This window comes from Peromyscus leucopus, chromosome 16_21 (genome assembly GCF_004664715.2).
Source record: "Peromyscus leucopus breed LL Stock chromosome 16_21, UCI_PerLeu_2.1, whole genome shotgun sequence".
In the NCBI taxonomy this organism is placed as follows: Eukaryota; Metazoa; Chordata; class Mammalia; order Rodentia; family Cricetidae; genus Peromyscus; species Peromyscus leucopus.
In genome coordinates this window covers 14,292,000-14,314,953 of record NC_051084.1, presented here as the reverse complement: position 1 = coordinate 14,314,953, position 22,954 = coordinate 14,292,000, and the positions used below count along the sequence as shown (strand labels likewise).

Sequence of the window (22,954 nt, the reverse complement as noted above, 5' to 3'; positions counted from 1 at the left end):
TCTGAGCAGATCAGGGTCAGCTCAGAGCTAGCTCGGATGGTCTCAGAAAGTCTGCATGATTTTCTTCACCAGGACCCAGATTGTGCTGGTTTCTGGGGCTGCCTCAGTGGAGTCCCAGGGATGTGTCTGTGTCCAGGTTGCTTGTTTTGTAGGGAAACATTCACATCCACCTTATGTCTCCACCTGAACTCCATCATCTGTGAAGACCTCTTTTCAAATGAGGGCACGGTGTCAGGTGCTGGAGGTCAAGGCTTCCGTATAGTGCGGGCAAGACACCTGCAAACGGCCTCACAGTCTCACCTTAGGGCAGTGGTTCTCAACCTTCCTAATGTTGTGACCTTTTAATATGGTTCCTCGTGTTGTGGTGACCTCCAACCATAAAATTATTTTTGTTGCTACTTTGTAAGTGTAATTTTGATACTGTTATAAATTGTAATGTAAATATCTGTTATCCGATGGTCATAGGTAAGCCCTGTAAGAGAGTTGTTTGAATCTCAAAGGGGGTCATGACCCACAGGTTGAGAACCACCGCTCTAGGGCCCTTTCTCAGGGACCTGGTCCCCATTCTAGCTGAGGAACTCTGGATCCCACACCAGCTCTGCTTGGAGCCACAAGACTTCAGAAAGCTGTTGTGGGCCCCTTACTAAGTCATTTCTTTTATATATAAATATGTTTATATATGTATATATTAGTTTACTAATTAATTTTAAAATTCAGAAGTTAAAATTATATACATTTACGATATATAATGATATAATATTCCAAAATATGCTTGTACAGCTAGACCTGGTGGTACCTGACTGTTGTGATCCCAGCCCCAGGGAGGACTAGTCGCGAGGATCACAAGTTCCAGGCCAGGGTGTGCTACATGTGCGGGCCCTGCTGTGTGTGGGTCCCTGCAAACAACAGAGCCAGCAGAGTAACGGTCATGTGAGGCAAGGAGACAATCCAGGGCAACACGACTTAGTTAGCAGGTGTTGTTTCACACTCTTAGAGTCTGACCCTGGGGACCTTGTGTTTGACATATTTAAACACAGTACGACTTCGGAGAAAAGTTTCTCGGTGACGTTTGTCATAATAAAGCTTAAAGCACAGCTACATCAAATTCCTTGCACAGTAGAAGTCCTTTGCAAAGTACATTTGCCCTCTTCCGTATGAATGGGCCCTCCTGATGGAGAAGCAACGCTCAGGATAAAATTGTAGGGAGAAAGAGTCTGGGATACGCATAGCAGTCTTGGGAGATAAATGAGGTCTGGCCCTACCGACAACACAGCTCACCAGGCCGCTAACTACGTCCATCCCCCACTTCCCAGGTGGGAAACAGTATACACATCCCTTCCGTCGAAGAGACACGCCTGCATGTTTCACATCCCTGGTTTCCTGGTGCTTTTCTGTGAGCTCCAGGACTTCGTGCCCTCTACACTGCTGCGGCCAACAAATAAGAAACAAAATGTGGTATCTCATGAGCCAGTTAAGCCAAACCGTTCTTTTATACGTTTGTTCATATTTCTGTGGGGGTGCCACGGTGCCTGTGCACCACGGTGCCTGTGCGCCACGGTGCCTGTGTGCCACGGTGCCTGTGTGCCACGGTGCCTGTGTGCCACGGTGCCTATGTGCCACGGTGCCTGTGCGCCACGGTGCCTGTGCGCCACAGTGCCTGTGCGCCACGGTGCCTGTGCGCCATCGTATCTGTGGTCAGAGGACAACGTGCAGGAGTCAGTTCTCTCCTTCTACTATGTGGGTCCTGGAGCCGGAACTCAGGTCATCAGGCTTGGTGGCAGACCCCTTTACCCGCTGAAACCACCTCACTGGCCCAAGTCACATTATTTAACACATGTATCACCACCTGGACTTAATGTTTTGATGTAAGAATAGTTGAAATCAACTCTCAGAATTTCCCGTGCTCATACTATCATTAGTCACAGTGCTGCTCCAAAGATCTCTTAAACTTAGTTTTCTCCTGCTTTGACCAGCATGGCCCCACGTGCCCTCCTGGCCCTCGGAACCACCATTCTAGACTCGGCTCCAGAGTTCAGCCTTTTACCGTTTCACGGATATATGAGATGGTGGCCTGTCTGTATGTCGGCGCCTGACTCCTTTTACTGAGTACAAGATTGTTTCCTGGTGGTGTTGTCTGGAGGCTTTCAGAGAGGAAGACTGCTCCACTTCAGGCAGGAGTCGGGAGGTTCCTGGGGGGTGTAAGTCTCAGCTCACACTCTAACACCCCATCCCATGATTCCCAGTGTCATGTCCTCCTCATCAAAGCTGAGACCTTGGGGCGAGTGAACTGGATATGATGTACACTCACGGTGTGCAGCTCAGGGAGACAGTGGCCTGCAGCCTCCCTGGGCCCAGTATCCCTGCCCATCCATGGCCTTCCTGTCCCGGCTCCCTGTCCACTACACTGGCCTCCTTATCCTTCCTGCCTGGGGCCTCCTTGCCCATGATTTGTCTTGTTCTTAGGGACATTCTCAGAGCTGTTTCTTCCTTCTTCCAGGAAGCTTGCAGAGGTCTCTCAGAAGTCAGCGGACCCCAGTCCTTGTCATCCTTCTGTTGCCAGAAACAGCTGCTCTTGGCGTCCTCGCTCCCAGGGCTCTGCTCATCCATTCCCACTTTGGCTTGAGGAGGATTCTGAAGCTCCATGCTGTGCTCAGCAGGGTCTCAGCATCCCTGACTAGGGTGTGCTTGGTCCCTCAGATTCCCCAGGGCCTTGATGTCGGGGTGGGGGTAGGGTGGGGTGGTTGGGGGGGGGTCTTCATTTTCACTGGTGGCAATTTCTGTGTTAGCCTGAGGCTTGATAGAACATGGGTTGGCCTCCCCATTCTGGGCCATCTGAGGAGGAAGGAAGACACGGTGAGTCCCCTTGGGCTCCTAAACCTGGCAAGTCAGAAAAGCAGGGATGGGCTGCCCAGGCACGTAGTCCGAAGGTCAGATCTAGTCCTGATCCCACTGTAGGGGGACACGCGCACTCTGAACTCACTTCCTCCCACCCCTCTCCTGCCATGAGCCACTCAGGCATCCAGAGCCAGAGGAGGTGGGAGGCCGGTTGAGGGTGCGTGCCATGCTGGGTGCAGTTGGGTGGAGATGGCAGGAAGCATGGCAGAAACTGGCACCTCCATTCCAGGTGCCTAGCCCTGAGGACCGGGAGTGGCTGGCTCTGGGGCAGGTAGACTGTCAGCCCAGCTGAGCCACATGGAAGCCACAGGCAGGGCTACAAGGACCTGCTGTGGCACAGAACCCAGCAGCAGAGTTGTTGGTTGTTTTCGTTTTTAATTTTACTTTGTTTGTATATTTACTAGTATGTGTGTGGGGTGGGGGTAGTCACTGATGCAGGTGTACCAGGCCAGAGGTCAACATCAGGTCTCTCTCTCTACCGTGTTTTTTCAGTCAGGGTCTCACTGAACCTGGAGCTTGCTAATTAGGCTAGGCTGGCTGCCAGAGAGGCCCAGGGTTCACCCATCTCCACCTCCCTGGCGCTGGATTTACAGGTATGTGCTGTCACACTTGGCTGTTCACGTGGGCGCTGGAGATCCCAACCCAGGTTCTTACGTTTGCACAGCATATACTTTACCTACCGGTCCCTCCTCCCAGCTGCATCGCTTTGCTTTCAACTGACAAGGTAATTTTACATGTTTATGGGGTACGGTGTGATGTTTCAGTGTGCGAGCCGTGTGCCACGATGAGATGGAGGCCACCGGCATATCCATCACCTGACGTCACCATTTTTCTACGACAGCCACACTAGGGTCCACTGGACTGTTTGTTGTCAGCCATGGCTGTCCTACTGTGTGTCTAAGAACACCAGGAGCAAATCTCCCCTCTAACTGCTCCCTACGCCCCTCATCCACTCCCCCCAACCCAGACACCCTAGCCAGCCCCTCTGCCCGTCATCGCCACAGTGAGATCAGCTGCTCAGCTACCACACGTGAGCGAGAGAACCTGTAGCGCTTGTCTTTCTGTACCTGGCTCATTTCCAGGAACATGGTTTCCCCCGCTTCATCCCCATTCCGTAGATGACAAAAGGCTTAACACTTTAAATTGGCGTATATTTATTTATAGTTATGGTTTCCCAGATGTTCCGATACAGGTGTACCCTGTACTGGACTGTGTTCACCTCTCTTTTCCCTTCCTTCCCTAGTCCTTTGTTCCCCTCAATGCCACGTATGTTTTATATACATACTACATATATATTTTACATATGTGTGTAAAACCTAGCATTTACAAACAGGAGAAAACATGAATCTTCTGAGCCCGACTTTTTGCTCCCATTGATCTCTAGTCTCCTCTATTTTCCTGCAGATGACAAAATAATCACCCTTTTTTATGACTGCATGAATCCTGTTGTGTACATGACATAACGTTTTCACATACTCCTCTGTCGATAGACACCATGGTTGATTCTGTGATGTGGTTATTTCTGGTGCTTCATTAAATGCAAATGTGTGGGTGTCTCTGTGATGTGTTGACTTCAGGTGTCCTGGGGTGTCCATGCAGGAGGAGTAAGGCTAGGTCATATGCTAGTCCTGTCTTCAGTGTTTTGAGGAAATTCCATACTGAAAAATATTTAGTTTTTTTCATGTATGGGTGTTTTGTTTACACATACGTCTGTGCACCACGTGCGTGCATGGTACCTTCAGAGGCTATAGGAAGGCATTAGATCCCTTGGAGTTGGAGTTATAGGTGGTTGTTGGGAACCAAACTCAGGTCCTTTGGAAAAGTGGTAAGTGCTCTTAACCACTGAGCCATCTCTCCACCCCCTGTACTGATGTCTTTAGTGGCTGGACCAGAGTGAATAAGGGATGTCACACGCTCGTCTTTCCTACAGAGTGACAGCCCCCTGTCCCTGTGTGCCGTACGTCCCTTACCTACTCATCGGTTGATGGCTGCTTGGCTGTACCCATGTGCAACCAGAGCTGTGAAGAACACAGCGTGTGGCATCTCTTCCTTTGGATACAGACTTTGGGGTCTGTGTCCAAAGGGAAGTCACGAAGCAGTTGTACTTCTAGGGTCTTGAGGTTCCATGGTGTTTTCACAGTGGCAGCGGTGGTCTGCATCTCTCCCAGCAGTGCGTGAGAGTCTTGGGGAATCACGGGGCCCGACTGCTCTCTATTTTGCAGGTAGGAAAAGTCAACGTCAGAGCTGGTGAGATATTGGCACAGGTTCCCTGACTGTGGGTGGTCAGTCCTGCATTCTCCTCCATGTCCCACTGCCATGTTAAAAGCAGGGTCTGCTATTGTCCTCCATTGGAAGTGACACGGAGGAGACGCTATTATGGAGGAATGGAGCCCACGCTGCAAGATCAGCTTAAACCACTCAGCCACCATCTACCTCAAGGGAAAATCCAGATGCTCAGGGACCCCTCTTCAGCTTTTTCTCAAATGAAGTCAGACTTGAGAAAAAGGAACCGGCTATCTACGCAGAGCCTGGCTCACTGGCCGTACCCTGATCCACCCCAGCTAATGGCACTCGCTTTCACTGGCCTCTGAAGAATTTCTTTTTTTTATTTTCTTCAGCAAAACAGCCTGACAGAAGCATGGAAGGCGCCTGTGCCCCTCCCATGTCTCCATTTCCTCCTTCCTCTGGGCGCCACAGTGCTGAGGCTGAGCCCATCCCTGATCATCTGTGTTCACGTGCATCTGGTCTGGGTGCTGTTCCAGTGTGGACAGCATTTGGGAAAGTTTGAGCATCCACAGCTTAGTGGACTCTTCATTTAACTGTGTTCCCAATATTTCCTTGTTATCTATCATTTCTGTCTTATGCAAGGTGCTCAAGACATGCTGCATGTAGAACAGGTCATAATAGGCACAAAAGTGATGTTTCCATATACTTCAAGCTCTCTCTCTCTCTCTCTCTCTCTCTCTCTCTCTCTCTCTCTCTCTCTCTCTCTCTCTCACAGCGTGGGGTGGGGGTAGTTGTCTTTTGAGTTGAGTAGTTGAGACAGTTTCTCTGTGTAGCCCTGGCTGTCCTGGAACTCATTTTGTAGACCAGGCTGGCCTCGAACTCAGAGATCCACTTGCTTCTGCCTCCCGAGTGCTGGGATTAAAGGTGTGCGCCACCACCTCCCGCCCCCCCCCCATTTCCCCATCTTTTGTTAATGAGCATCTATGAGGCCCCTCTCCTCTTCCCCTTCTTTTGTTAATGAGCATCTATGAGGCCCCTCTCCTCTTCCCCGGCTCCCACTCTCACAATCACAAACAGCTGGGCAGAGCTCATCTTGCTCCTCCATGTGTACATGTTTATCTGGGGTCAACATGAATCTGGAGCCAGGAGAACTGGTGGGCTGTGCTCTGTGTGGCTCCAAAAGCCTTGTCCCCTATCTCTCCCACTGTCACTCGGTTTCCACTCTGCCTTCGGAGCCCTCTCACTGTGAACCAAGGAAACCCCGCATCGCATCCCTTGTGTGTGATGAAGGTCCCCAGTTCTGTCTGTCCGGCCCCTCTCTGGTGGCCCTGCTTAAGGGGGAGCTGAGCACTGGTAAGGAAAGGAAGGAGGTACTCCTGTTTTGATCTATGCTCTCCTCCCCAAGGGTCTCTGCGGCTTACTTAGTAAGACCGTCTTCCAGGCTAGCAGGCAGGTCCCTTGATCTATCGCCAGAGGCAAAGCACTTCTGCTGTGGTTCATTCATTCATTCATCCATTCATTCATTCATTCATTCATCCATTCAAGTCTTCACAGCTACTGTCGATGCTCTCGTGAACCGTCCAGTCTAGGGGAGGGGTATAAATAATGAGCAGATATGCAGAGTGGCTGCATGCGCTAGATCATGAGATCAATAATGAAGGCAGAGGTGGAGGGTGAGTCAGAGCCCTGGGTACAGGGCGTCCATCTTAGAGACTATGACTCAGGAGGTAGACCGCCTTTGGGGGACATTGAGGCAGAGACTGGAGGACAGGGAGCCGCAGGTGCCAGGCAGGGTGAGCACCCTACATCTGTTTTCCATATAGCTCTTGTATATGATTGTTTTTCCTTCTTTCTTTTTTCAAAAGGACTTGACTGCAGGTGGAATAACAATCTATGGCCATGGCATCCAGAATATGCCTGTTTTAGTCATATACATACATATATATATATTCATATATATTTATATATATGAATCACTTAGGTGAGCTCAAGAGGCATGTGCAGTGCCTTGATGAGGACTCTAAGCTCTTGCCAAGTTTTCAGGACCCCAAGTTGTCACTGAGACAGGTCCCCACTGAGCAGGTTTCCCCAGTAAGGGGCTTAAGAATGCCTTGCTCACATATGCACATGTAAAGACGAAGCAAATACCCAAAAGATGCAGCCTAGAGATTCATCTCTGGAGTGGAGAGAGCCATGCCAGCAGGGAGCTAGCCCATTATTTCCCCCTCTCATCTTGTCCAGTCACACACTTTCTGCCTCCGCCTGACCTGGATCCTCCAAGTAGCTGACACTATGCGAATACCCACTTTGGAAGGACAGGGTCAGTAGATGGGGGCTCATTGGTTCTTCCTGGATCACTTGGAAGGGGCGTTGTTGAGACAGGCACTTCCTGTGGTCTCTTGCTATGAATCAGCTCTGGCTGAAAAAGCAATGTTAGCCTAGCAGGAGGGCTTTCTGGATCAAGGCCATGTCAGGGGTGATACACTGGCTACCCAGCGTATCTTATGAGAGGGACTAGCCTTCCTGTATCAGCACTCTCAGCCCGTGACTGTATCTCAGAAACACTTTGTAATCTTACTCAGCGTGGACCCTCCTTTGGCAAATGATATCTCACTCTAGGCAAACAGGCCAGCGGTATAAAGCTAAGAACTTGAGTAGAGGCTCATCTGTCACTCGTGGTCTTCCTGTGAAGCTGCCATGGAGCACAAGGTGATCTGTGTCTTCGCTATGGTCCTCATGCTGGCCCTCAGCAGCCTTGCCCAGGACCAGGCAGGTAAGACGACCCTCCCTTGTTTCCTGCTGGTCACAGCCATAGACATCGGGCCCGGAGACTGTTGTGACCTGTTATTTCCAGTCTTCCCCTATGTAGCCACTGGTCTGGGTCCTTGAGGGCCATTACCCAGTTTACAAGATGACAAAAGCAAGAAAGTCTGGCGCACTGTGGTGGGGGCCCCGGGGACCTGTGAGAGTGCGGGGAGAACGGAGCTTCATAGCTGGGCTCCCTCTTCCCTGGTTGATGCCAATGTCGCACAGTTCTTAGAGCCTCAAGTCTAAATGCAACATTTGGTGGTTTAGAGCAAGGCCCAACACTTCCACGTGCCCCTGCCAGCCTCTCCCTGGCAGGCAGCCCTGCCCAAGTACTTGTGATTGGACCTTCGAGAGATTCATCTACATCCTGAGCCCCTGGATCCCCAGGATGCACCCCGCTCTGGGATCCAACCCCCTCCTATTAGCCCTGTGTCATCCGTCCTGGGGATGGAGGGCCTTGTGACCCTTGACCTTGTCTCAGTTGCTTTGCCTGTAGAGTGGGAACTGTGTCTGCCCCGTGGGCATCAACAACAGGCGTGCGACAGTGTGACAGTGGCCGTGTGCGCGCCTGGCTGTGACGAGCTTGATTCTTAGACACAGCGTGGAGGAAGAGGGAACAGGGAAGTTTCCAAGTCAAGGATGTCTATGAGCGTGAGAGAAGAGTTAAGGGCTCTCTGCTTACCTTCCAGCACCTTCTGTGCCCCTTGAGTGGGAGCAGGTAGTGGGGTGAGCAGGGAGGAGGAAGTTCCATGTTACTGCCTAGACCTCTCTGCATCAGCCCGTGGCTGGGAACAAGGAGCCAGTCGGGGGTAGGGGGATGAGCCTGAGAGAGAAACGGCTTTGGAGTAGATGGTGAAGAGAGCGGGGGAGGGGGGGGGCTCCCTCTGCTGTTCTGTGCTCTCTCCAGCCCCTTGCCCCACCCCAGTTCCATCCATCATGCAGTCTCCCTGCTTTCCTCTGCCCCATTCCCTGGACCAGGGCTCAACACCTGTTTCTGGGTCATGGTGTCCTTGACCCTGTTTCCATAGAGATATATCTGTAGATATATAAAGATATATCCTATAGAATATAGTGGCTGCCTGTGCCAATCCTGAAGGGAACTGGCTTTCAATGATTCCCTCATTGGCCACAAATGTGTGAGCAGGACAGAGATCTTTAAATCCCTCTATCCCGCTGGGAAAGGGAATTGGAGGCCACAGGAGAGCAGAAACACCCCTCCCTCCCCTGGCTGCTGATTCTCAATGGCTTAAGGACCTGTGACCCCTGACTATCCTGTTGGGTGGCCAGTGGTCACCTTAGCTTTATAATAGAACCAAAGCTTGGAGGCCAGTGGCCCCTCAGAGGCCACCAGAAAGTGGATACCAGGTCCTGATCTTGTCCTGAAAGATAGAGCCAGTTCCTCAAGAATGTTTCAATAGATCCCCACACAAGAAGAACAGCCCGGGGAGCAGGCCCTGATGCACACCCAGGCCTCTGGACTCTGACATCTGCTTGAGATACCTATTGTCACCCACCCAGCCTCCTCTAATGAGATGCCGTCTCTGCTTTGTTCAGTCTTATGGTCCTCCACCCCCCACGAGCGCTACTACCACACCCATGCTTATCCTCCGCGCACTGGGATGATTGTTCTGTGTGGCTCACGTCCTCCATGGGTCTGTTAGCCTCTGAATCCAGGTCTAGGGCTGGAGGATCGGACTTGAAAGGAATCCTCTTTTACTGGACTGTTTGTCATATCTGAAGCAAAGATACGTTTTGGGGAATGCTCACCAGCTTCTTGGCACAAAAGGAAGGGGATGGCAAGACCTCTGTTTTCATCGCTGTCTTCTGTCACTGGGCACAGTGTCTGGCTTTTGCCAAGCCGGTTCCTACATGTAGCCAGAATGCACATTGCTCAGTAAGTATTTATCAGGCGAGCACAGTTCACCGACCGTCTGCAGAAGTTAGTAAGAGAAGAGTACATCTACCAAGTAGCAGGTGCGGCTGTGCAAGCCTGGGCCCTGGAACTGTCCTCCCCACCCCCACCCCCATGTACCAGTCTTCCTACATCTGGCAATGAGGCCCACGTCCCTTTGCATATTCAAACCTGGCTCCCAGCAGGTAGTGTCCTGTTTCCTTGGAGAAGGAAGCGTGGACAACTTCAGGAACCCAGCCCATGACCTTCCTCTGCTTTTGTCTTCACAGTAGAAACATGTACCATGACCCCCCGGGAAAGGGTAAACTGCGGCTTCCCCGGTGTTACCGCCGAGCAGTGTAAGCAAAGAGGTTGCTGTTTCGACGACACTGTCCGGGGCTTCCCATGGTGCTTCCACCCTCTGGCCATCGAAAGCCCTCCGGAAGGTATGGTCACTTCTCAACACGGTACGGGGTGAGGATGTAGTCAGTAGGGAGAACTCCAGGAAACTGTGGGGCCAGTCAGGGTCACTGGTAGGTCTTGGCCTGTCTGGCGGGCCCTGGGGGCCCGTGACGTGGCTGAATCCAGGTGGTCTAGAGGTGAAAGGTCAGGGCTGAAAGTCTGGTAAGGGAGGGGCCCACTGTTGCTTGGCAGTTTGTCAAGTCTGAATCCAAGCAACATCCTTGGGAATGCTGGCTGGAGCAGGAGGGGCGGGGATGGCGAGAAAATGCCAGGACAGCTTCTCTGTGTGCGTTTGTGTAAGTGGTTGTGTGCATGCGCACATGGGCATGCATGTGTGTGGAGGCCAGAGGTCAACCTCATGCATCATTACTCAGGAGCCATCCACCTTCTCTCCTGAGATGGGGTCTCTTCTTGGGATGAGTAGATAGGCTGGCCAGCAAGCCTCAGGGACCCTCCTGTCTCCATCTCCTCAGTACTGGGATTATAAGCCTTTCCCACAGTGCAACTTCTTGTGTGGGGCTGGGGATCGAACTCAGGTCCTCTTGCTTGCCAGGTGAGCACTTTGCCAACTGAGCCATTTCCCCAGTCCTGATAGTTGGTGTTTCACGAAGAGTTCTCCTATCGGCACTTTGAGTCAAAGCTTCCTACAGTTGTTTAAAGAGAAAGACGACACTCATGAGGACCTTTTGTTGTCTCTTCTCCCTGTAGAGGACTGTCCCTTCTAGAGTCCACCCGAGAGAGCCGGTTACACCGAGACTTGGCGCCACCACTCCACCTGGGCACCGGAGCCATCTGGCCCACCCACTGCATAGACGCCTGTTCTGTGGCTGGATCTGGCCTGACGTCACAGTTCAACCTCTCTGACTTTTAGAACGCAAATTCGGCCTGAGAATTAAAAGAGATGAATGCTATTCTGTGCTGTTCATTCTTTTAAAAAACCACAAACCATTTTCCTCTCTTTGATAGTCACATGGAATATTTTGGGTACTAACTCCTTGTCATGGATCAGCCCTTAGCTGGACCTGTGTAGGGGAGGCAGGGGTGGGCAGCTGGGAGGATGAAGCACGTGAGACACATCGTGCAGCTGATGCACGGTTGTTGCCTGTCGTTGGTGTTGAGACCCAGGACAGAGGTCTCAGGGTCATGCTGAGGGACCTCACAGGCTTCCAGCACAAGTGCTCCATGAGTGCTCCTCAGACATCCAAGGTAGGAGGGACTGACCAAGGGCTGAGACCCATCTTCCAATGTCGCTAGAGTTACTGGAAACTCCAACAAACCAGGATCAGCCTCTGGTCCTCGGGAGGACCATTAAAGACACAACAATGAAAAGCAGAAGGAAAGGGGTCCATTTAATGTGGTCCCATTGGGAAGAGGAACAAAGAGGTCCAGTGGCCCTCCATCCCTAATCCATCTTTGGGATCGTGAGATAAAGTTTAGCCTTAAATAGAGGGCAAGAAGTATGCACAGCTAAGCAATACGGTCAAACTGTGGTTCCATCCACCACTTTGTCTGGGCTCCAGTTTCTCAGGCAAGATGGTCTGACAGGTGGTAAATCTCTTCCAAGGAGACAAGTTTCTCCCTTGGCTAGCACCAGGCTTCAACCTTTCCTTCCCCCACATGAGGTTCCTGGGGGAATTCCAATTCCTTGGGGGTGTATGTCTCAATCTGGTAACTAATGTGATTAAATCACTAGCAATCCACTGAATCAGCTTAATGATCAAAGGAATTTATTTGGGGGTAAACTCACAACCATGGGAGATTTATTGTAGGGTCTGAGAAAGCTGAAAGCTGAGCTATATCTCACGCTGAACAGCTTGGTCCAAGATCTCAGCATCCAAAACCACAAGGTAGCCAAGAGAGGGGGCATATGTGCATCGCAGGTCTTAAGGGTCCATGGTGGCCACACCCCAGGGAAACGTACCTCAAGGTCATAGACAGGTGTAACAGATACAGCTGCCTCACTAGGGGCGGTGCTTCAGGGCAAGGCTCAAACAGCTACACACTACCTCTCCCCTTTTGTCTAAATAAGAAAATAACACAAAACTATATACAATAGGAAGGATTGTCAAGGAGAAATAAAGGTTAATGACATAAACAAATGAAACTACAACCAACAAGAGCAACATCAAACAAGAGACACATACTAAAATCCAGAGATGTACAGAACATAGGTAAATGGTATGTTAGAGAGATCATTCCAAAAATCTGTCCTATCCTAAAGAATCTGAATCTAGTATTTAGTATGTTCTAGCTAAGATACAAGAAGATTGTAACTATAACTATTAGTCTTCAACCCCATCAAAGACCTGAGAAGGAATATAATAATACCTGAGAAAACAGGAAATGCACGCAAGCAACTTTTGGAAATCTTCCGAGAAAAGACAGAGATAGCTGACAGCCTGGACAGTCACCTAAACTTTCTCAGCACCATTGGGGCATTCAATTTGGCTACCTGACAGAATACCTGACAGACCATTTTCAGAAGCAGGAATTTTGAAAGACTATCTTACCCTGTCTTGGTAGAGTTCAGTAGTCTCTTTTCCTTGTGTCCTGCTAGTCCGGAAAGGACAGCATTCGTACTTGTCAGCAGTTGAGGTAAGGGCAGGTCTTTGCCAAGCAGGCCATTATGCACCAGGAAGAAGCCAAACTTCCAAACTGAGTGTCTTAAAAGCCCAACCTTCTCTCGGGATCAGATTGGTGCTCCAATTGTGTCTCACGTCAACAGAATTCTAAGTTATTTAAATGTTACATTCTTTAGCTCTATGAATTGTTTGAAGATTACCTATGTATCTGTAAATCTGGACAACCTAACTAACATAACTATAGAGATGACAAGCATGGGTGACTATAAATCTGTAAGTCTTATCTACCTAAATAACCTGAGGACTAAGGCTTCATATAAACAAGGTAAACAGTCTGTAAACAAATGTACAGTAAAAAGACAATGACCTCAAAATTGTGACAACACACAAAATGTCTTAAACAGAGGCAGAAATGTATAGTGCAATATGCAATGTGACAACAATCCTAAATATGTATCATATATAAAATATCCTAAACAGAACTGGAACATGCACACAGTATGACAAATATAATTTTACATTTGTATCAATATACAAAATATTTCAAATAGGAGTAGAAATATATGTACATTATAACAAATACAGTTCTGTATTTGTATCAATACACAAATTATCTTAAATAGGAATATAAAAATAGTTTTTTTTTAGAAGATTTATTTATTTATTATGTATACAGTGTTCTGCCTGCAAGTATCCCTGCAAGCCCAAAGAAGGAACCAGATCTCATTACAGATGGTTTTCAGCCACCATGTGGTTGCTGGGAATTGAACTCAGGACCTTTGGAAGAACAGCCAGTGCTCTTAACCTCTGAGCCATCTCTCCAGCCCTATAAAAATAGTTTACATTTATATCAATATACAAGAATTCATAACAGTGCAAATTATCTAAGGCTGATATTTTACTAGTTTACTAGTATATACAATAATCAGCCTTAATGTCCTATACCTTTTCATTCCCCTTTTTCTTTTCTATATTACTAAGAATATAATACTATATTCTATAGTATTAAGGGCATCGTTTTCTTAGAATTGCTTCCTGCTGTTTAGGGGGCGACAGTATCTCCTAGGGGTCCTGTAAGAAAGCTCAGATAGTTAGGTCTCAATTGAACTAACTGTAGATTCTGCAGCTAGTCTCAGAGTAATGGGTAAAGTTGTCTGAGATTCTGGCTAGAAGTGTAGTATGATGGACCATCTCATCTTGGAACTGTCCTGGAGAGTTTTCAGTCCAAGGTTGATCATTGAGTAATGTTCATGAGTACCATGGCATCATGCTGGACTGGGTAGAGTCATAGTTGTGGGGCCCCATCTTCCTTCTGGAGATTTCAGAGATTGCTGTTGGAAAGACTTATGTTTTATTATGAAAAACTTGAACATTTTTAATATCAAAATGGAACGTTTGGATTTATTTTGGATAGAGAAAGAATCCTTCAAAAGCAAGGACAAGCATGGAAAGAAATAGAATCTTAACAACAGTGGTCCCTAGATTATTGGTTTTCTTCTATCTCACACCAGTTGGCTCTTCTGATATGAGACAGAATTTCCTGGTTTTTCCTTTAGCAATATGCTTGGGTTTAGAGAAGGAGAGAACCACATTCCAGCTCCAAAACCAGCTTGATTTATAATTAAATCGGGACCGTAACTTTTCTAGAGTTAAAGAGATATAGATGTTAGGCAGTGAGATTCCTGGAAGATGGGTATTTCTATTCCTATAAAGACAGAAAACAGAACCCTGCTGCAACCCTTGTTTGTTGAGTTTTTCTTACAACTTGTAGAGATGTCACATTGGTGGATGAGTTATTACTTCTCCTCCTCAAGGGATTTCTCCTGTTTGTATCAAATTTTTATTAATTTTGTTGGTATTCATAGTTTTTCTTCTCCTGTAGAAACAAAAATAATAACCTCTTCCCCAATGTAGGACATATCCTGGTTTCCATTCTGAGGTCAACACATCTTTGAAGTAAACAGGTTGATTTAGCTCAGAAGTTTTATCTGTCATCCAGTGTCTCTCCACAGCTGTTGTCCATTTCTCATCAGCATTGAGAAAATTCAAGGTTAATAAAGCAATATGCAATCTATTTCTAGGGTCATTGTTACCTCTTTCTGTTTATTTAGCATATCCTTTAAAGTTCAACTAGATCTTTCTATGATTGCTTGGCCTGTAGGATTGTGTGGTATACTTGTAATATGCTTTATATTGTAATTTGCAAAAACTGTCTCATATCATTTGAGACATATGCTGGGGCATTGTCGGTCTTAATTTGTACAGGTTTTCCCATGATGGCCATAACTTCTAATAGGTGTATAATCACAGAATCAGTCTTTTCAGAACTCATATGAGTTGCCCATTGAAATCCTGAATAGGTATCAATGGTATGGTGTACTTTTGTATAATATTTAAGCACATTTCTATTTGTATTGTAATTTTTGCAAATTACAATATAAAGCATATTACAAGTATACCACACAATCCTACAGGCCAAGCAATCATAGAAAGATCTAATTGAACTTTAAAGGATATGCTAAATAAACAGAAAGAGGTAACAATGACCCTAGAAATAGATTGCTAGAAGCCTTAAATTTATACAATTCCAGGGGCCCAGAAGAGATGCTACCATCAGTGCAGGAATAAATCCAGTTGCTCAGAGCTCTTTCATTCAATTTGTTTTTTTGTCAGTCATCATCATTCAAGCACCAGTTCAACTCTCTCCAATCTCTCCTTTCCTTGGTTCCTTTCATTCCTTTTCTCTCCTTCTTCTGGGACTGGTCTATATCCTATCCCGAGCAGTAACACCTTGTGTTTTGAATTCAGCACAAGATTGTAAGGGTCCCCCACTAGAGGCTTCCTGGCAATTTTATTTGCAACTCAAAAGGGGAGAGATAAGAGTGGAGTCAGTTAGCAGTTGAGATAAAACAGAAAAGGAATTTATGTGCTATAAATATATCGTTACTGTGGTTACATGAAGGCATTATGAGTCTATCATAAATGTGTTCAATTATAAACTTACAGGTGATAGGGTAGAGAAGGTCTGTAGATTGCTAAATGTTAAAACTGACACTTTTTTTTTCTCTGCCGCCAGTTTCCTGACAGGGCAGGGGAAGAGTATTGATAGCTAGTCGATCTGCATCATAGCTTGAAATGCCTGGTAAGAGGAAAACTCTTTTGATCTAAAAGGTTACCTTAGTTGGGGAGATTTCAGGCATCTAACAGATGGCCTGGTAGCTATCTGTTCCTTGCTTATCTTTTAAGGTTTTGTTTGGGGTTGACTCTATTTTAGGAAGTAGCTCAAGGGGAGTATTTGCAAAAGACCTGGAGCTCAGAGGCAGAAGATTCTGTCTATGTGACTATCCAGGTGCTTTGAAATGGAGATTCACACACACAGGCACATTTTAGGAGAATTATGAGCACAAGGAGTTCATGGCAAGGCACAACTGAATATTAAGCTGTATAACACCAATAGTCCTTGCTGATTGGCTTCCCACTTGACTGACCCTTGGTCTTGTCAAGGTATAGCTTATAATATACAACTGGACTTCTATTTCATATTCCTGTGGCTTGCCACAGTGTACATGTTTTAATCTTCCAAATTCTGTGAAATGAAACATATCCATCTGCCAAATTTCATTTCTTTGTATACTTTTTGGATTGCTTCCTGTGGGTAATGGAGTTTGGTTATAGAAGGAACAAGTAGGACTTTTTTTTTTTTTTTTTTTTTTTTTTTTTACAATTTCCTTGGCTTGTTGCCAAGTGATGGAGAAATCCTTCTTCAAACCCTTGATATTTACATGGTGTTTCTTATGAAATTCTGAGGCTTCTAGCACATTATCTATTAATAACTGATCAATATCATCATTACCTTGTGCTGGAGGATCTGATGTGTGTTAAATATATATATATATATATATATATATATATATATATATATATATATATATATGATGTTCCCTATTTCTGATGATTTCCTGTAATTGTATAAATAGTGAAATTTAATTCTGTATTATCAGTAATAAATTCATCAGTTTCAATATGTAAAACAACTCTCTCTGCATATTGAAAGTCAGTGACAATATTGAAGGGTTCTGTAAAGTCCATTAGTACCATAAGAATGGCATACAGTTCTGCCTTTTGTACAGAATTGTATGGGCTTTGAACCACTTTACTTAAGTCTCCTGATTTATATTCTGCCTTTCCTGATTTATTTGCATCAGTATAGAATATGGGGACTCCAGAAATTGGCTTTTGTCATACAATGTGAGGAAGGACCCATTCAGTTCTCTTTATGAATTCTATTCTCTTGCTTTTGGGATAACAATTGTTAATCTCTCCCAAAAATTACTGCAGGCTCTTTGCTAGTATTCATTATCTTCCATAAAGAGGAAATCTCCTCATTAGTTAAAAGCACTACAGTTTCTGCTCGGTTCAGTCCTGTCAATTGACTAAGTCTTAATTTTCCTTTTAGAATCAAATCAGAGATCTTTTCCACATAAGTTTTTAATTTCTTACTCAGTTCACATGGTAGAATTATCCATTCTTATATAATATCTTCTCTCTGCATCAAAATCCCTGTGGGGGAATGTCTGGAGGGGAGTATGACCAGAATGCAGTTAAGTTCTGGATTTACACAATCCACATGTGCCTCTCATATTTTCTTTTCTACTAGAGCCAGTTCCTTCTCAGCTTCATCTTATAATTCTCTTGGACTATTTATGTCCTTGTCCCAGTTTATGGCATTAGCCAAACTTACTAGTCCATTTTTAGGTATTCCAATGATAGCCTGGAGGTTGGAAATGCTTCCTAACTATTTTTGAAAATTATTAAGGGTCCACCATTGATCTCTCCTGAGTTGTACCTTTTGAGGTCTAATTTTTTGGAGATCTATCTCATATCCTAAGTAATTAATAGAATTTCATCTTTGTATACGTTCTGAAGCAATTTGTAGTCTCCAGTGAGGCAAAACTTTCTTTACTTCTTCAAACGTGCTCTCTAAGGTACCTAACTTTGGATCAGCTAATAAGATATCATCCATATAACGATAAATTATAGATTGTGGAAACTTCAAATGAATTATTCCCAATGGTTTTTGCACAAAATATTGGCACAGGGTAGGACTATTTAGCATTCCCTGTGAGAGGACCTTCCGTTGATATCTCCTGACTGGCTGGGAATTATTATAATTAGTTACCGTGAAGGTAAATTTTTCTCTATCCTTTTTTGTGTAAAGGTATGGTTTAAAAAAACAGTCTTTTAAGTCAATAACTATAATTGGCCATTCTTTGGGTAACAGAGAGGGCAAGGGCATCCCATTCTGTAGGGAGCCCATAGGCTTAATTACTTTATTAATGGCTCTCAGATCAGTCAGAATTCTCCAATTACCAGACTTCTTTCTAATAACAAATACAGGAGAATTCCAAGGGCTGGTAGATTCTTCATTGTGTTGAGCATTTAACTGCTCTTAGAGCTTGTAGTTTCTCTTTTGTTAGAGGCCATTGTCCAACCCAGACAGGTTTACCAGTTAGCCATTTTAAAGGTAAGGCTGTTGGTACTTCTGAGAGTTCAACAGAAGTTGTTCTCTGTTTATGTACAACCTGAATGGTCAGTGGCTGTTTTTTATAGTATCTTATAATGTTATTCCTAGAAACATGGATTAGTCTGTATTCCATTTCTGAAACTGTAGGAATTTTAATCTGGGTATTCTACTGCTGTAACAGATCTCAGCCGCAAAGATTCACGGCTACATTTTCCACATATGGCTTCAGCCTTCCTCTCTGTCCTTCTGGCCCTATGTGATAGGAACCATAAGCCTAAGTGACCCTTGACATACATGCTGCCATATCTGGGCTTCTCTCCTCTTTTTCTAGATCTGGGCCTTGCTTAAGTCTCCATAGCACCAGAACATCTTCTCAGAAATACCAGAACCTCTTCTCAGAAATCAGGTGACTGTGCTGCAGTTAGGCAAGAATAGATAATCCCCATAGCAACATATCCTGTTGGCTGAACAACCCATGACTAAGAAAGACCCCTCCCTGCTTGCACTTCCCCTTCCCCTTGCCTATATATGCCATAAGAGGAAAATAAAATTTTGGAGCTTGATCAGACATCCTGTCTTGTTCTCATTCTTTGTGTCTCTTGTCCCTCTCATTCACTGGCCCTCCCTCCAGGTCCCCATTAAAGACCCTGTTGACCAGGGCACCTATGCATTCAATCCATCTCAAACTCTGTTTTATCTGAGATAGGCTTCCAATCCCTAGAAATTAGACATCTACCTCTTGAAGAGGCCAATTCGGATACCATGATTTTGGTGTAATTATAGTCACATCCACATCTGTGTCTACCAGGCCCTCCAGAACAATGCTATTAATTCATACTCTAAGCTTGGTCTTTGTTCATTTATGGAAGTTTGCCAAATATTCACTTTATAGTGTTTTTTTGAATTTTTGATCCATCTATCAGAATTGCTCTATCATCCAGTGCAGTATTGCTTTTTACATTAGACATTGGGTTATTAAATTGTCCTGGAGAGGAATTTCCCCAACAATGGCTAGAAATGTTTGGACCATGTCCAGTTTGGGGGCCTGTGTGAGGCCCCCAGAGGCATTTACCACCAGTAAAGGTTGTCTCATATATCTATTGTTGATCTACATTCATCGACCCAATGTCAGCCTTTGCCACATCTTCTGCATAATCCAGAAGGTTGGGGTCTCCCATTTGGCTTATTTCTAGGAGTATTGCTTCTAGAAGCACTCTGTGTACAATTTCTTCTCATATGACCTAGTGTACCACAGTTAAAACATTTGGTACCTTGAGGCCTCCTTCCACCTCTGGGAATTGCCTCTCCTATCCAAGCCTCATTACCATGATTAAGAGACTAAACACCATTTATGTATTGAATCCATATTTCCAAAGACCTGACCTTTAAAGGTGTAAGTATTCTTTTGCATTCTGTGTTAGCATTATTAAAAGCCAAAGATTGAGTTAATACTTGTCTTAATCGTGGGTCTGATATTGCCTTTCTTACAGTTGTGGTCAGCCTTTGTAAGAACTCATTAAATGATTCTTGTGACACTTAGAACATTTTTGTATATAGCTCAGTTGTTTTCCCTGGTTCTGGAAGTTTTCCCCAAGTATTTAAAGCTATTGTATGGCATAGGGACATTGTATTCTCATGAAAAGTAGCTTGTGCATTTCTATCAGCAAATGTCCCTCACCAAGAATTTGATCTTGGGAGATCTCAAAACCTCTGATCTTACCTTGCTGATCCAGGATCCTAGCTTTCTCTCTCAACCAGCCTTTCCATTATAACTGCTGGCTATATTCTAGAACAGCTGAGATTAACTGATTTCAGTCATCTGGTATGATTCTATTTGTAAAAGGCCACATATTTAACATCTGTTTTACAGATGTTGAGTGTATACCATAGGTGACCACTGCTTCCTTAATGTTTTTTAAAATCTCTCATTAAAAATAGGTTGCAAATATGTTCCAGTATGGCTCAGGATGTCTGCTGACTTTTCATGAATGGTGACAGGATAAGCCATTGTATAAGAGCTATCTGGTGATGTTATGACTTTTATGGCCTTGTCATTCTGCTCATCAGATTCATTGTCATCTTTACTGAGAGATTCTTCCAGAGCTTGTAACCAAGCACCAAGGGTCTGTTGCAGCATTTGAACCTCCTCTGCTGTAAAGAATTCTAGAGAGTTCATGGAATCATACAACTTTTTATGTTCTTCTGAAACACATGATTCCATAGACCTTATTTTATCAATTAGTCATAATCTTTCTTCCTTATAAATTATCTGAATAGTGGTAACATTGAAGAGATTTTGTTTTATCCATTAATTATTTGTATTTATTATCAATAGAATTAAATATGGTTGTAAAGTTATTATTAATGGACTGAAGTTCTTGTGGTAAGTTAGCAGATTCCAAAGAAAGAATCCTTCTATTTAAACTCTCATTGCTACTCTGCAAAGCCTGAAGATGTGGTAAGCTAGCAGATTCTAAAGAAAGAATCTTTTTACTTAAGTCTTCATAACTACCTTGTAAAGCCTGTATCAGTTCCATTAATGCCTCATTTTGTTATCATTATTAAGCCATTTTTTCAATGATATGATGTGAATTATTATGCTAAACACCATAATAGTGAATAATAGATACATCCCAGGAAGGTTGTATATGTCCTGTAAAAATTCATTCATCATATAAGCAAAAAATTTTTAAATTCTTGTGATGTAATATTTTCTGCCATTTTCTGAGAAATATTCAAAAATCTGTAAAGAAAATTTTATTAATTTGTTTATTTATTAATCAGTTTTAAGGTGTATAATTATCAAGTAATTTTATCTTGGACAAAATCCTTGATTGCTGGTGTCTCAGTCCTTGTGATAGTTTTGGGGTGCAGTAGCATAGTCAGCTAGCAGGGGTCATAGGTGTAGCACTGAGCAGGTCCTGTCAAAGACCTTGACCTGTTTTGGCTTAAAAAGCTACAGAGGAAGTTAATAATTGGGCCAGCTGTGCACGTATGGGTGGTGTGATGGGAAGGGCTTTGTAATGACATGAGCAGGCACCCGTGGTGTGACATGGGAGACCATGCAGAAACCCAGGGAGGCACCCACAGTGTGGCAGGGAAGACTGAGTGTGGCTAGTGGAGCCATGGGCAGTGGCAGCCACAGGGCGGGGAGGCTGGGAGGGAGGAAGAGGTACCCGTGTGTTTATGGGCTAAAGCGGGTAAGCACTGGGTCCCCTTTTGTCTAAATAAAAAGCTGGGTCAAGCTTGGCCCACAATTCACTGCACTGAGGTTTAGCTAGCTCGGTCAGTAAAGCATGGGACTCTTAATGCCAAGGTTGTGGGCTCATGCCCCATGTTGGGTGTCAGATAATGTGATTAAATCGCTAGCAATCCACTGAATCAGCTTAATGATCAAAGGAATTTATTTGGGGGTCAACTCACAACCACGGGAGATTTATTGTAGGGTCTGGGAAAGCTGAGCTATGTCCCACACTGAATGGCTTGATCCAAGATCTCAGCATCCAAAACTATGAGGTAGCCAAGAGAGGGGGCATACGTGCGTGCGTCGCAGGTCTTAAGGGTCCCTGGTGGCCACGTCCCAGGGGCAGGTACCTCAAGGTCATAGGCAGGTGTAACAGATACAGCTGCCTCACTAGGGGCGGTGCTTCAGGGTATGGCTCACACAGCCACCCACTACTGGCAACGGAATGAAGGAACACAGTCCTCTCCTTGAAGCATCTTCCACTCTGCTAAGGCAGCCACACTAATGCCTTTACTGCCCCTGACAGAAACTGGCTTAGGATATGAGCCCACAGTCACATGTCTGAATGAGTTCATAAAAAGGCGGTGTGGTCATGCATCAAACCCATCCCCAGCAAACAAATGAACTGGAGAATAGAATAAGAGCCAAGAGATGCAGAGGCCCGAAGTCCCCTCCTCACCTTAGTTCTAACACAGCCCCAATAAAGGGACACTGGGCCATTGGGGGCTGCCAAGGCCACTGCCAGTCTGGTATGGCCATGACAGGTGAGCAGCCTCATTGAGGGATCACAGGTGTCACTAGCTCTAAGAGCTCTCGTCGGGTGAGGAAAGGGGCCATTTGGAGGCAGCTAGCCTACCAGGGAGCACAACAGAGAAGGCTGGAGCATCTGGATCCCTCCTCCCACAAGACTCCTAGGTGCTTAGTGTACATGGTTCCCAGAAGGAGGAGGGGAGGACTGAACCCTGAGGGGCCCTCGCTCTCTTTATATTAGTCAGACACCAGGATGAGGAGTAGAGAGATGAGAGCAGCCAGGAGAGGTACTTGGTACAGAAGGAACCTGTCCCCTATTACAAGTATACACAGTCATCCCTCAGTGCCCCCGGGAGACAAGCTCTAGGAGCTTCCAAGAACAACCAAGTCTGTGAACTCTCAATACCCTTAGATGGAATGGTGTGGTAACCTGCACATGACCTGTGTTGTCCTCTTATATGGCTGAAATCACCTGTTACTCAAAATACCAGCAACAGTGGAAGCGCAGTCCTAAAGAGCAGTGTTACCACATCTTTTAGGAAATGATGACAAGAAAAGAGGTCTGTGAATAC

The 22,954-nt window shown here is 45.5% G+C and overlaps 1 protein-coding gene across 1 annotated transcript; it reads left to right on the top strand.

The window, feature by feature from the left end:
- Positions 1-7,783: 7,783 nt before the first annotated feature.
- On the top strand, positions 7,784-11,193 carry Tff1 (trefoil factor 1). Its single transcript, XM_037200165.1, has 3 exons — positions 7,784-7,894; positions 10,111-10,266; positions 10,991-11,193. The coding sequence occupies exons 1-3, from the start codon at positions 7,819-7,821 to the stop codon at positions 11,005-11,007; spliced, it is 249 nt and encodes an 82-aa protein (XP_037056060.1). The 5' UTR covers positions 7,784-7,818; the 3' UTR covers positions 11,008-11,193.
- Positions 11,194-22,954: the final 11,761 nt, after the last annotated feature.

What these genes read in the sequence shown, in the direction of transcription:
- Tff1 (XM_037200165.1), top strand. Translation starts at nt 7,819, where the DNA reads ATGGAGCACAAGGTGATCTGTGTCTTCGCTATGGTCCTCATGCTGGCC. An exon ending in CCTTGCCCAGGACCAGGCAG is followed by an intron (nt 7,895 to 10,110) that starts GTAAGACGACCC and finishes TTGTCTTCACAG; the next exon opens with TAGAAACATGTACCATGACC.